At 44.6% G+C, this 12347-nt stretch overlaps 1 protein-coding gene across 5 annotated transcripts in view; it reads right to left on the reverse strand.

Annotated features, from left to right (window-relative positions):
- CHCHD6 (coiled-coil-helix-coiled-coil-helix domain containing 6) overlaps positions 1-12347 on the reverse strand; it is a 144608-nt gene that overhangs the window by 34372 nt on the left and 97889 nt on the right. For 4 of the 5 annotated variants that reach the window (XM_019499772.2, XM_019499773.2, XM_019499774.2 and 1 more), the window contains one exon: positions 9050-9185. The exons of the other annotated variant lie outside the window; for it this stretch is intronic. In XM_019499772.2, coding sequence (XP_019355317.1) covers positions 9050-9185 — 136 coding nt within the window. The remainder of the gene's footprint in view (positions 1-9049; positions 9186-12347) is intronic. 5 annotated transcript variants of the gene reach the window in all.

A 12347-nucleotide genomic window follows, 5' to 3' on the forward strand; every position in this document is an offset into this window, starting at 1 on the left:
CTTCCTCAAGCCCATCTACTCATAACTCTTCTTTCTCGGCCCTAATCTAAAAAGGACAACAAATGTCCACAGGGGACTCAGTCCCTCTGGTTCATTCAATTCTTGGCCTCTCTTCCAGACTGCCTGCAAGGTTGCAATTACTGCAAGTTGTAATAGTCATGTTTGATGCAGATTCTTTTCCACTGGATTAAGATCAAGCAGCTCTCAGAATAGCTACTTTTTATATTTCCAACCAGGTATGCATCCAAATTGCCTGATGAAAGGAACTAAAATCGTATTACTAAATCCTGAGGCATCTAGTTCATCCACAAGAAACATTTAAAAGTACAGAAAGCATTTGGAAGTAGGAATGGGGAAAGAAGAGAATATCCTGTGGGGAACAATTCTCCACTGACCTCCCAGGCTCAGACCATTGAAGAATTTATTAGATTCCCAGCTTTTATAATTCAGTTGATAATTCAGAGCTTAAGCAGTGTAGATAACATTTTCCAAGTTAAAGCCAAGCCATGTTTTAGAACTTCTAGGGAAGAAAAAGCTATTTGAGCATTGACTCCGTGTTTCTAATGTACAGTTGCTGCCAGCTGCAATTTTGTGGATTTCTTTCCATACACTTCCAGCTTCTAAAACACTCCTTAAGTCAGGAAACAACTTTGCTGTTTCTTGGTCAGAATTTGTGGCTAAGAACTCTGATGCGTAGCATGCCAGACACAGGTCTACACAACCATAATGTCATAGAAAATCCATCACTGCAAACACCTGTTCCCTTCTGCCCTTGCACAGCAGTTGCCCCAAACTGATAATACCACTAAAAATGTGGTATATATCCTATGGAAGAAAGTACCTGTTTGTGGCAGTTGCATCATGCAACAAATATTCATTTCAGGCTTTAAGCCAGAATCAAAGAGATCCTAATTAGAGAGCTCTGTATATTCATCAACTTCTTACTGGGCGCATCTGCACGTGCTATTAATGCGAATGAATACACTCTGACGCAGTTTGCACCAGAGTTTATTGCTCTCAGGCACAGCATTTACATGTGTGCCCAGGACTGCAGCACACTAAGCCAGGAGCAACCCCAGCTGGCAAGGGGTCTGGAGGAGTCAACCTGCAGCCCGGAGGGTCAGCCTGCCAGCCTGGGACTGCTCCAAATTGGCTCAACGTGCTGTGGAGGAGCTGGCTGGGGTGCAAGGATGCTCCAGTGCAGGGCTAGCCAGCAGGCAGCCCCACACCAAGGCACCTTTGTACTCCACCCAGCCCTATCAGTGTCTCATGTGTGTGGCAGTGCACTAAATAACACTACTGCAGGATAGTACTTGTGTTTACAATTACTAACCTACAGTAGAGTTAATTAATTTACTGTGGCCTAATAGGACGGCATGTGAAGACTTTGAGACTTAACTGCAGAGCTAATTAGGCAACTGCAGTAAATATCTTGTGTAGATGCACCCACTGGCTAGTAATTTAGCACAAAAAAAAACAAACCAAAAAACAACTTTCATGAGTTAGGATTAGATTGAAAGCTCTCGTGAGCAGGGCATACCCACTTCTTACTTCTCATAAGTGTTTGGCCAAACTTTGGCTAAATTTATGATATTCAGCTTCAGATGCTTATTTTCAACTTTAGCCATTCAGAGCCTAACAGCACAGATGCTAAGCCAGGTGGACAGGAAAGAGGTTCGTATATAGGCAGGCACCTGGGATCACCACTTGCGCCAAGAAAAATATCCAGAATGTGTTCAGCTTCTGTGGTGACAGCCCTTCACAAAAGTCAGTTTGGTACTGCCCAAATGCCACTTCAATTCGTTGGTATTCAGTAGACGTGGGTGAAAGATTCATAGCAAATAGTTTATTTCCACCAATTGGTTTTTTTTTCTTGTTTGCAACTTGCCCATGAACAGCTTACAATTTTCTCAAATCCATTTGTTATCTGCCAAATCATTTTTACAAATAATTCTCAGTTTGCATATTTTCCTGAGCAATCTGTTACTAGCATTCAGAATTAATTTTGGTTGGCTGCACTGGTGAAAAGGTATCTGGCTAGCATAGTTAGGCCTAAGTCACGTGCTCTGGGTGCTGTTCTGTGATTGGATGTGGATCATTCTTACCGCCTGTCCACACTAGGGAAGCTTGCAGCCTAGTGTTAACATTAGCTCAGCTAAGCTGATTTTCAAACCGTTAAAAGATACAGCGTAGACACGGTTTTAAATGCTGACAGGGCAGCCTGATCCATTTTTAGTGAGCAGATTTCAAGACCGCCTGAGGAATGTGCATATTCATGCCGACTTTACTGGGGTGAAACAAGCTACAAGGTTAACGATTCAGGCCCTACAACAATCTGTCCCAATGACACTAAATGAAAACACCAAACATGTGAAGCACACATGTTCTTTTACAGAACAGAACAGAACATGGAGTTGTCATGTCCTCACTCTTTCATGTCTCCCTCTTTCCCCAGCTAAGCACAGGATAAAAGAACCCTTTAGGAGCGAGGGAAAAGGCTTGATGTAGAGTATGCACTGAGCTGCAGTGAAGGAAGACCTCTGGAGCACAGCCAAGCACAGGGAGGACTTCTGAACCAATTTATATGGTCTCTCATTTTCGTTAATGCCACCAAACTCCAGAAAGGTGGCACACTTGGGCTTTACATAGCACGCAGACTGCACAGAACAGACAGCAAAAGGCACTGCTCATATAGGTTGATCCGTATTGATGGTCTGCCAGGCTTGGGAACAAGGAGGGCATCGTGAAGTTCTGTGATACCGAACAAATAAAGAACTTATGCCTCCAGCTTTGTAAATACTGTGTGCATGCAGCAGCCATTTCCATTTTAAGTAGGCCAGCATTTTACTCTGGGACATGCCTCATATATTAAGATGGCGGTTTATGTCCTTTCAGGCAGCTCTATATTTTCAGTTTATCCGCTGATGATCTCTAGGGTACATGAAAATCTTTTGTGTATGGACTGACTAGGGACTCAGTGGAACCAGGAGCTTCTGCCTTGAGGTCTAAGCAGTAACCATTTCTAGCTCTTCATCCTTTATAATTAGAGACAAAATATGGATCATTTTCACCTTTGCAAATAATAGGCCAGGAGAACGCCTGGGTACAGTTAATCCAATGCTGTTCTCCTCTGTGTTTATGACTAAATAAACAGCAGCTGCTTGCAGCTTGCGGCCTCTCCACTGATTCCCTTGTGGGGGCCATTTATTGAGTCATAAACTCCTCTGATAGTGTTATCACCACAGTGTTTGCACAAATAAAGGTTTGGGAGAGAAAAAGATTAAAAACAGAACTGATTTTACAGAGGAAGCAAGAAAAAAAACTTGACAGATCCATTTGTTTCTGAATGAGGGCAAGGTGAGCAAAGGTAAGTACCAGAGGGGATGTGGCTGAGTGCTTTAAGGTGTCAGGTATGAAACACAGACTTCTCTGAAACTACAGGCTGGAATACAAAAAGAAAGAATTTCCCTTTTGTCCTCTGAGTTTCCTGAAGTAAACTGGCATGTCTCTGTCCTGAACTAGACTTTACAAACAGAGGGCTGCCCTGCCCTGCAAGATTGCTAAAGAAGACCCCCACATGCCAGCACTCCTGGCCAACACTTTCCTCTCCCAACGCTATATGCTAGATTTAGACACGTTCCATCCAGGAAGTCCTACCTGTATAAATAACTTCTAAAGCATTTTGCCCTCTTTCAAGGTGGAAACAGCTATGTAGAAAGAATAAAAGTATCTTTAGGCTGTCAGAGGTGCTTGAAATGCAGCCCATGAGATTATTCAATGCATCCTAAAGCTGAATCTGTTAAGAGAGAGGTCAAACCTCTGAAGATGACAGTGCCCAGCATGCCATGCTCACCTGGGTCCAAAATGCTTGACTGGAAATGCACAATCAAGATGGAACACTGTACAAAGTCACCTTGGCGGGCTGCACCTTCTCATTAGTGATAATGTGGGTCACTGCCCACAAATTAGAGGTAGGCCTCAGGCACAGGCAGGGTGCCCTGATGCATGTGTTAGACAGGATCTAAGCCTTTAGGAGAATGGCATTAAAAGTTATGTACAACAGATTACCCACAGAGGTCTCTGGCAAGCACAAAGGGGAAAGGGGAACACACAATTTATGAAGTTGTGTGAGAAACCCAATTGCCTCACTGGGTTTCAGTGATCTGGAAGAATTGCAGATTTCTGCAAGAGTCTGGTTACACTGAGAATTACTGCAAGTGATAAACCAGGGTGTGAATTTACAACTCACTTGTTAAGTGTGCACTCAGACTGTCCACAGGGAGAGCTAGTGCACTGTAAATTCACACTCAAACTTAAGGTGCATAACTTCCCTGTGTAGACAAGCCCTGAGACTTTTATAGGCCTATGCTTACATATGCAGAATCATGGCCTGCTTAGTGCATGTTCTGAATGTAGTTTTAAGACAGAGAAGGAAAGGAAAGGGTGAGGGAGAAATATGAACTTGCACAGCTATACGTAAACATTAGCTACAAAGAAAGATGGATGTGTGACATGTTCCTATTGAATGACATTAGAGTGATGCCTCAGCCATTAGTATAGTGGCCAGGCCACAAGCTACAGACAAGGCAAAATATCACAAGAGAAAGACAACAGTGGGACAGGAGCCTGAGGTACAGAATAACACCATTTGCAGGGAGGGAGTCTTCTGTGAGCACTGGAAGGAGGGAAAAGGGTGCAATTCAATAAGCCTAAGAGCCAGAGGCTCACTCTTGGCAGTTATTATGCCATCACCAGGGGTCATGCCTTTTTCATATGGTGGCTGATGAGAGAGTTCATCATATAAATGTAGCTTATATAACAAATTGGGTACAAAATCATCTAATTAACCAATTGAAACTGCAGGTGATATTCAGATCTCTCTCCTTTTGGGAAGCAGGGGAGGGGAAATATTCAAAGAGAACTTCATCGAAAAGGGAAGCACAGAAGCAATAAAATAGACCAGAAAGCTTGAGAAGTGGGAAGAGGGGAGGGAGGAAGGAGGTCTAAGTCAGGATGGTGCCCAGAGACTTGATAAAAATATAAAGGTTTTTTGCTGTTTGCTCACAAAGGCACGTCTCTCTCTACCTGGGCTCCAAGAAACAAATTAACCAGATTTCCACTGCCCCCCTGTTGGTACGAGAGAAAATGTTGGGGGAAATAGCAGCATCGACTTTCAATTCTAATTGTCTACAAGCTGCAGTAGCTTCTGGGGAAACTTGCAGTCAATAAACTACAGACAATTTGAAGAGACACAATGGGAGCTGCCCCTCCCACAGCTGGACCATTATCCCAGCTTTTATTGAGGTCTAAAAAGCAGCAATTTCATGCTCTGCCTGAACATCTGCAGAGATATGAAAACAGACCCCTGCAAAAAAGACAGACACCCCCAAATTAAATAGGAGACATCATGGTGACTAATGGAGAGTGGTTTGCTTGTACTTACTTACCTGCAAGTAAGTCCCAGCAGGCTCAGGATGCAACTGCTCCCATGATAGAGGAGTGCCAAGGCTTATTGGAGTCTGTGCTGTGCTCGGACTCTAAACTTGGCATGAGGGGGCTGTCTACGGGAGAAAGACTGGTGGGGAATGAACAAGGGTGCACACTTACAGCATACACGACTTCACAGAAGTTTAAGGCTGGAAGGGACCTCATGAGATCATCCTTGGTGGACACCTGGTATATGCTAAGTGGAGTAAGCTTCCCTAATTCAAAGACACCAAGAGTACATCTGCCAACACAGGATGGAGAGTACCATTGGCTAGGGTGTGCATTAGCACACCCTAGCTTAGGGCACGCTCACCTTGCTATGTAGACAAGCCCTTAGATAGCATCCAATGGAGAATACACCAGAACCACCACACTTGTCCAGAAAAATGTATAAGGGTGAAGACTGTTCTCTGGGGTAAAGCTGCTGTACAGGGACTTTCCTGTTACACTTGTGCACATCAACCTCTGCCTATTAATTTCTTCCTTATTGGCCTATAAGGAGAAAAGAGGAGCCAAATGTTCCATGACCTGGCAGACCAGTGAGTCTCTGTGGCTTACTGACTACTCTGGCTAAAAGGGGAGATTCGCCCCTTCACTTATGACATGATTTATGAGATGAACAGTATTCTTCTTCCTGCCAGCAAAAGGCCTCTCTGGGGACTCCTTTTACTTGCACCAGCTTCATACAAAACACTACAGTGCCCAGGACACGCTGCTGAATACAAACTGTAGGTCACTGTGGCCCAGTCAACGCTGCCTCAGGGTCAGAGTCTGGAAGCCCCTGCTGCCGTCTCACTCTCTTCCCTACCAACCAGTTGCTTCAGCACAAGTCCAAGCTTTGGACCTACACAGAACATGTTGCCTTCTCCCCACAGCTCCTCAACACACAGCACATGTGTTGTGTACTCCGTAGGAGTCATCTCAGCCTTGCAGAAGTTCATTGTTACCTTGAGTCTTCCAAGGGCTCGCTGGGCCCCAGCAAAGGCTTAGCACACAAGCAAGAGCCAAGACAGGCTGAGTAAACAGGAGAGGCAAAGAAATTCTGAGTCTGTACCATTGTCTCCTTCCCGTCACCACCAAGGGGAATTCTCAGAAATTATCTTTGTTAAACAACATTTGATGAGCAGATCAATTATATTAAAACTTCACTATATTCAGCACCAGACCTCTGGTGAAAGGCACTAGAGAAAGCAAAACGTTAGCATGCGTATGAAATGGAATCACCTGGACAGGACCAGCCTGGTAAGGGTGGGGGGGCTCCAACGCCCTCCTGCATGGGAAAATCAGACAGTATAAGAATCATTAAGAGATTCCTTTCCTTCTTTCATGCATCTCTGCAGGTGAATCTAATGAACGTGTAGGAGAGCTTTAGGCTGGTGGCTATTTGGTACAAGATACTGATGAAGAAAAAAGCAGACCCACAGCCTTTTCTTCCTTGGTAATATTGGGATACTCCTTCGTGGCATGGTTACACAGTCAGTAAGTGAGGTAACAAGTATTGGTTGTTCTGACCTGCTAAACCAGTGGACCTAATCACTGTTAGCAAGGTGACCCATGGTAAGAGTCCCAGAAGCTGCTGTATTTTGCTGGGTGTTCTCTGACCCCTCTGATGTCTGCATCTAACCTCACGGCTCAGTTACCTGTGCAGAAGCTTCTCTCCCCTCAACACCCTAATAGGTATAGAAAAGATTTTCTGCCACCTTACCGTTGCCTGCAGCAAATCAGAGCAATATGTGCTTCAGTACCCTATCAGCAGCTCCTTCTAACAGATTTCCACAACACCTAGGGAAACTTTCCAGCAAGGTTCACTGTTCACATGAGTCTCTGGAAAACTAAAATAGCCCAGGTATTTGGTTTATAAAGCAAATACACGCCAAAAAAACACAACCAGCCTCCAAGTTAATAGGATCTTTCACTGCCCTCTGCTGTTACCAGTCATTCAGCTTCCAATTTACTCTTTAATAATGTCAGGCTGGGGCTCAGGGCTGGCAGCTTCCCAGCACCTTTCTCAGGCGGGTTGGAGCTGCAGCTTGCGAATATGCTGAAGTTTAATGCAATCTGTCTTCTTTGGTAATCACATTCCACCCGCACTGCTTGCAATAAAGATGTATTGGTAAATGCATTTGCTAAAGATATACTCTGCTGAAAAGGCTACAAGCCTGATTTACAGGAGGCAAGGAGGGAAGCATTGGCTAGTGGAGGCTGGCAAGAGATGCACCATGCTCCACACAGCAACAGAGGGCCGGGATTGTGCAACGGCAGCACAGGCCCTGCTTTCCTTTAAAGCCGAGAAAGAAAAAGAAACCGTGCGCTCTGGGAGCTGGGGACTTTAAAGATATCAGAGAAAAGCCCTTTCCCTGGCAGCTTTAACCTTGCTGATTTGCAGACATACAAAGACCTTCTTTGTAAACAGGAAAGAAAAAAAAATTCCACCAGGACTTGCAACAACATTTGGTCTAATATATCCTGACAATTTTCCCATCTCCTTCTGTCGGGGCTTCTTCTGGGAGCCGGCTGGCAGCTTGTTTCATGTTATACTTAAATCAGGCATGCAGCTTCTCTTCACAATGCTAATGCAAAGAAGAGAGGCTCTCTCCTCAAAAGGCCCAGCCTGTCTCTGTCACATTAAAGATCCCAGGAGAAGCAACTCTGTTACTGTTTCCTAAAAGGCCCTAGTCCTGCCCCCAACTCCACACCATCACAACCAGGATGCCCTTCAAGGAACTGCTCAGTCAGAGAGACTGGTCCTGTACCTGGAAGGATACTTGAACATACTATACCCCACCCAGCAGAGTTCACACTTTTGTCTTTCCCTTTCCCTTACATTCAGGAAATCTCATGGGCACCTTATATCATACTCAATGCTGTTTCCAAGACTGTTCTCACACTGCAAAGTGTGAATTTCCACTGGAAGCTGGTCTGCACAGTGTCCCTTTCCCCCTGCTCTCTTGATTTTATTTCAATAATAACAAGCTAATCCTTGCAAGCTGCTGGGCAACTACAATTTATTCAATAGAAGCTCCAAATGGCATGACTTTCAGAAATGCTGCTAATTCCACAAGAGGAAACATCTTGGCCAATTACAGGAGAGTGCTTTAAACAGCAACAGTAGGCAGCTAGCCCCTATTTTGTAATTTTGGGAGGCCGTCCTGGGGAGTAGACATATATCCACCTGGATCATTCAAAAATAAGTGTCATGGTTGGAAAAATGACTTTGCCACCCAAAAGCTGCACTTACAAGCTTCCAGAATCAGAAGAAAAAGTGAGAGCTTTGGGAAAAGATGCATGAAAATTCTAGCAGAAACCCAAGAGGACATGATGCTTAGGCGCCCAGCCAAAGCAGAGCACCAAAATATGGTGCCATGTGGAGCTGTCCAATGGAACAGTTCTACAACATCTGGGGAGGCACGAGGAAAAGCTTAGGGCTCTACAACACATCACTCATGAGGTCCCATGGGCCACACTGCTTTCAGAGGCCACAGCAAATTGGAGAAAACCTCCCCACAAGGAAACGCCATGCAATAAGACCAGTCGGGTGTGGGGGTGATGGGGTCACAGTTACCTTCCGAGCTGCACTGACGCAGCGCTGGTACTCTTTGGCCAGCTCCGAGCACTTGAGTACTTCATGTTTGTTTGCTTGGTAGCACTTCAAGATTTCTGACTGCAGCCCGGCACAGACAGGTTCAGTGCTCCTTCGCCTATGTGGGGACAAGAACACAACATTGTGGAGGGTAATCCTTGCACGTTCCAGCAACTCTACCAATTCCCCAACACATGTTAATGCCTGCCCCAGACCCCCTCCTCCCCAACAAAAGTTTTCACAAAGCCAGTTAACGAATGGGAACATTAACCACAAAAGCGCCGATACCATGGACAGCACCTTTCAGCCGAAAAGTTCAAAGCATTCAGCAAACATGAGGCTTACAAACCACCTTTGAGGAAAGGAAGTGTTATCCCCTTTATATGAGGGAGAGACACAGAGAAATTAAATGACTGCCCAAGTCGCACTGGGAATCTTGGGCAGAGCAGGAGGTAGAACCAGCAACCTCAGACAGCCCAAGGAAAGAACCTTTAATAATCTGAAAAGTGACTACTGCCCTGTGGAATTGGCCACCTTACTCTCCAGAAAGTTAACAGTGGTTAAACGCTTGCAAAGGGCACCACGATTCTCAAAGTGATAAGAGAAAAGTAGACAATTTCTAGGCTTACTTGGCTCTTAGCCAACATCCATTTATCCATAAACATAGCAGCAGGAGTACCGACAACAGGGAAGGCCATGCTAAAATATCACCAGCAACAGTAGCACTAACATACTAAACAGAGTGTGATTAGTTAGAGTCAGGCAAACACCAAGGGCAGGAACTGGCAATAGCTGCCAGGCCACACTTCAGAGGAGAGACAAACCGTTCACAGCCCAGTCTCAGATGCAACCTTTCACAGCACAGAGCCATTCCCCTTCCCTACAGTTTTCTGCATCACTACACAGAAAGTCTGACGCTCAAATCGGAGCACCTCTCTTCTTCCCAGGGCACTTTGATGCTACAGAAAAGCTGTACCACATGTGATGACATCATATTTGTTTCCACAGCAACAAGACCAGTGTCACCAATGCAGCATTATGACTTTCTCCACAGGAAGAAAGGCAGGGAGACAGCACATTTCTGCACAGTTGAGCCATGCTTTGAGAGTGCTGTCTCCAACTGGGCAAAACACACTAAAAACTGGGCATTCTTGGAATTTTTTGATCATAGCCAGGATCTCTGAAAGCTTTTAAGGACAGGGGAAGAATTCAGACTACACAAATGTTTGGTTTTTTTGGGTTTTTTGTTTTTTTTTTAGGATGAGCATGTGTGAAGGAGGCGGGGTACAATGAGCGCAAAACATTCTGTCCTCTCAAAGTCAAAGACCTGGCTGCTTCTCTGAGAAAACATTACCAGGACATGCTCCAGCAAGTGCTCTTTCAGCCCTGATCACACCACCAAGTCTCAGGGGCAAAGCTCCAGCATTTATCAGGAACAACATGCCTCACATAGCAGCCACAGCAGAAAGTGAACAGCAACATTGCTGGTTGGATCAGTCACAGTCAATGACTTTAGGGTTTTCCTCTCGCCTCAAATCACTAGTCTTTAAAAGGAAAAAGTACTGGTATATTCCATGCAAGGTCCTCAAAGGAGGGAAGGTATTAGTTATTTTTCTATAGACTACAGAACATCCATTACCAAAGTTTTAAAAGCCTTCAAAAATTGGAATAGAAAAGGACTTGCAGAGAGCTTCAGAAACTCATAAGATTGGCATTTTGTTCCATCACTGAAATTTTAATATCATTCTAATCAACTCCATGAGACCTTGAAAACAATACCAGGTTTGGAAATACCACCAAATCCCTCAATTCATTGGAAAAGTTAAGACTTTTTAAATTGGGTTTTTTACTCAGCATGTTAAACTAACATGTATTTTGCGACTCCATGCAATAGGCAGGAAAGGAGATCTAACAGGCTACAAAAATCATTAGCTTAGACTCACCTGAGCTGAATAATGGGCTAGGAGTTGTAACCTCGTAGGACAGTGTTTGGGTTTCACTTTGCCATTCTAAAAATGGAGGGCCAGCAAGTCCTTAACTGCTGGCTCCTTACTTGTACCTGTTTTGGCACCTGCCATCACAGAAGATGATTAATAGAAAGACAGGACAAGGCTGATAGTTCAAACTGTACAGCAGGATTGGCACCTTCTGGCCCATGATGTGCCAGGGGACTCAGGAAATGCATCAGAAAGTTAAGTTATAGCCAGAAGCTGTTAAGGAAACTGCCAATGCCTTTCCCCTTGAAGCAGCAGCAGGCCAATGTGTGTGAAGTGGCAGACACCAAAAGGTAAAGGAACTGATAATGCAGATATCTGCCACCACATGACAGAAAGGCCTCAAGAGATGGGAGCTTGCCCAGCAACTGCCTTCCAGCCAGAGTCGCAATGAGCCTCTTACTGTAGCTTCGGTAAGTTAATACTGCTTCAAAATGAAAACATGGCCCTCATCTACACGCAAGCTGCATCAATTTAACTAAACAGGTTTATATTGATAATTGACTTTGCATTATATTGATTTAGTTTAAGTTGATTATCAATATAACACAATCTTAAACCAATTTACAAGCATTTTCACAAGCAAACTGCACCGACTTAATTAAAATTGGTTTCTAAACCTATTTAAGTAAATCAGTGCAGCTGGCATTTAGGCCAGGACATGGCTGTCATTTTAAAGGGTCTCTCCTCTCTTAGGAAGGTGACAGAAAGCTTAATTTTAATGGAGTATAACACCTGATCTCATAATATCTTCCCAAGTTTGTAGAGGGACTGAAACCATAGTTTGGATTGGTGTGGACTCTCCCATCCATCAGGTGCCCACAGATAATTAAGGAACAGGATTATTAACATTTCACTACTGATCAAAGCAGGTCTGGAAAGAGAGTGACAATCATAGATCTGAACCAGTTACTCTGAGTAAAGATTCATTATGGGGCCACAGGCTGGATGTGCCTTGGAGGTCCCCCTATCCCCCCGTTACATCTAGGGGAGCTGTGACTAGAGTGGAAATGCACAGCCCAGCCCAGACAATTGAGCTTCAAATTGCTGCACCACACTAATGTTTTTCAAACTTAAGCTTTGCGTGAAGCCCACCTCCCCACCCCTACCCCAGCCACGGGAGCTACCCTGTCATGTCTAGCAACCCTGCTACTCTATCACTGGCCCTGCTCATGGTCGAGTCTGAACCTCAGGGACAGGGAGTCAAGCTTAAGGCACCTAGTGGCATCCTACTGCAAACATCTCTGTAACCCAATGCAAGAGGTCTTTGAAGAAGTTGGAGCTTG

Source organism: Alligator mississippiensis, chromosome 12, assembly GCF_030867095.1.
Source record: "Alligator mississippiensis isolate rAllMis1 chromosome 12, rAllMis1, whole genome shotgun sequence".
NCBI lineage: Eukaryota > Metazoa > Chordata > Crocodylia > Alligatoridae > Alligator > Alligator mississippiensis.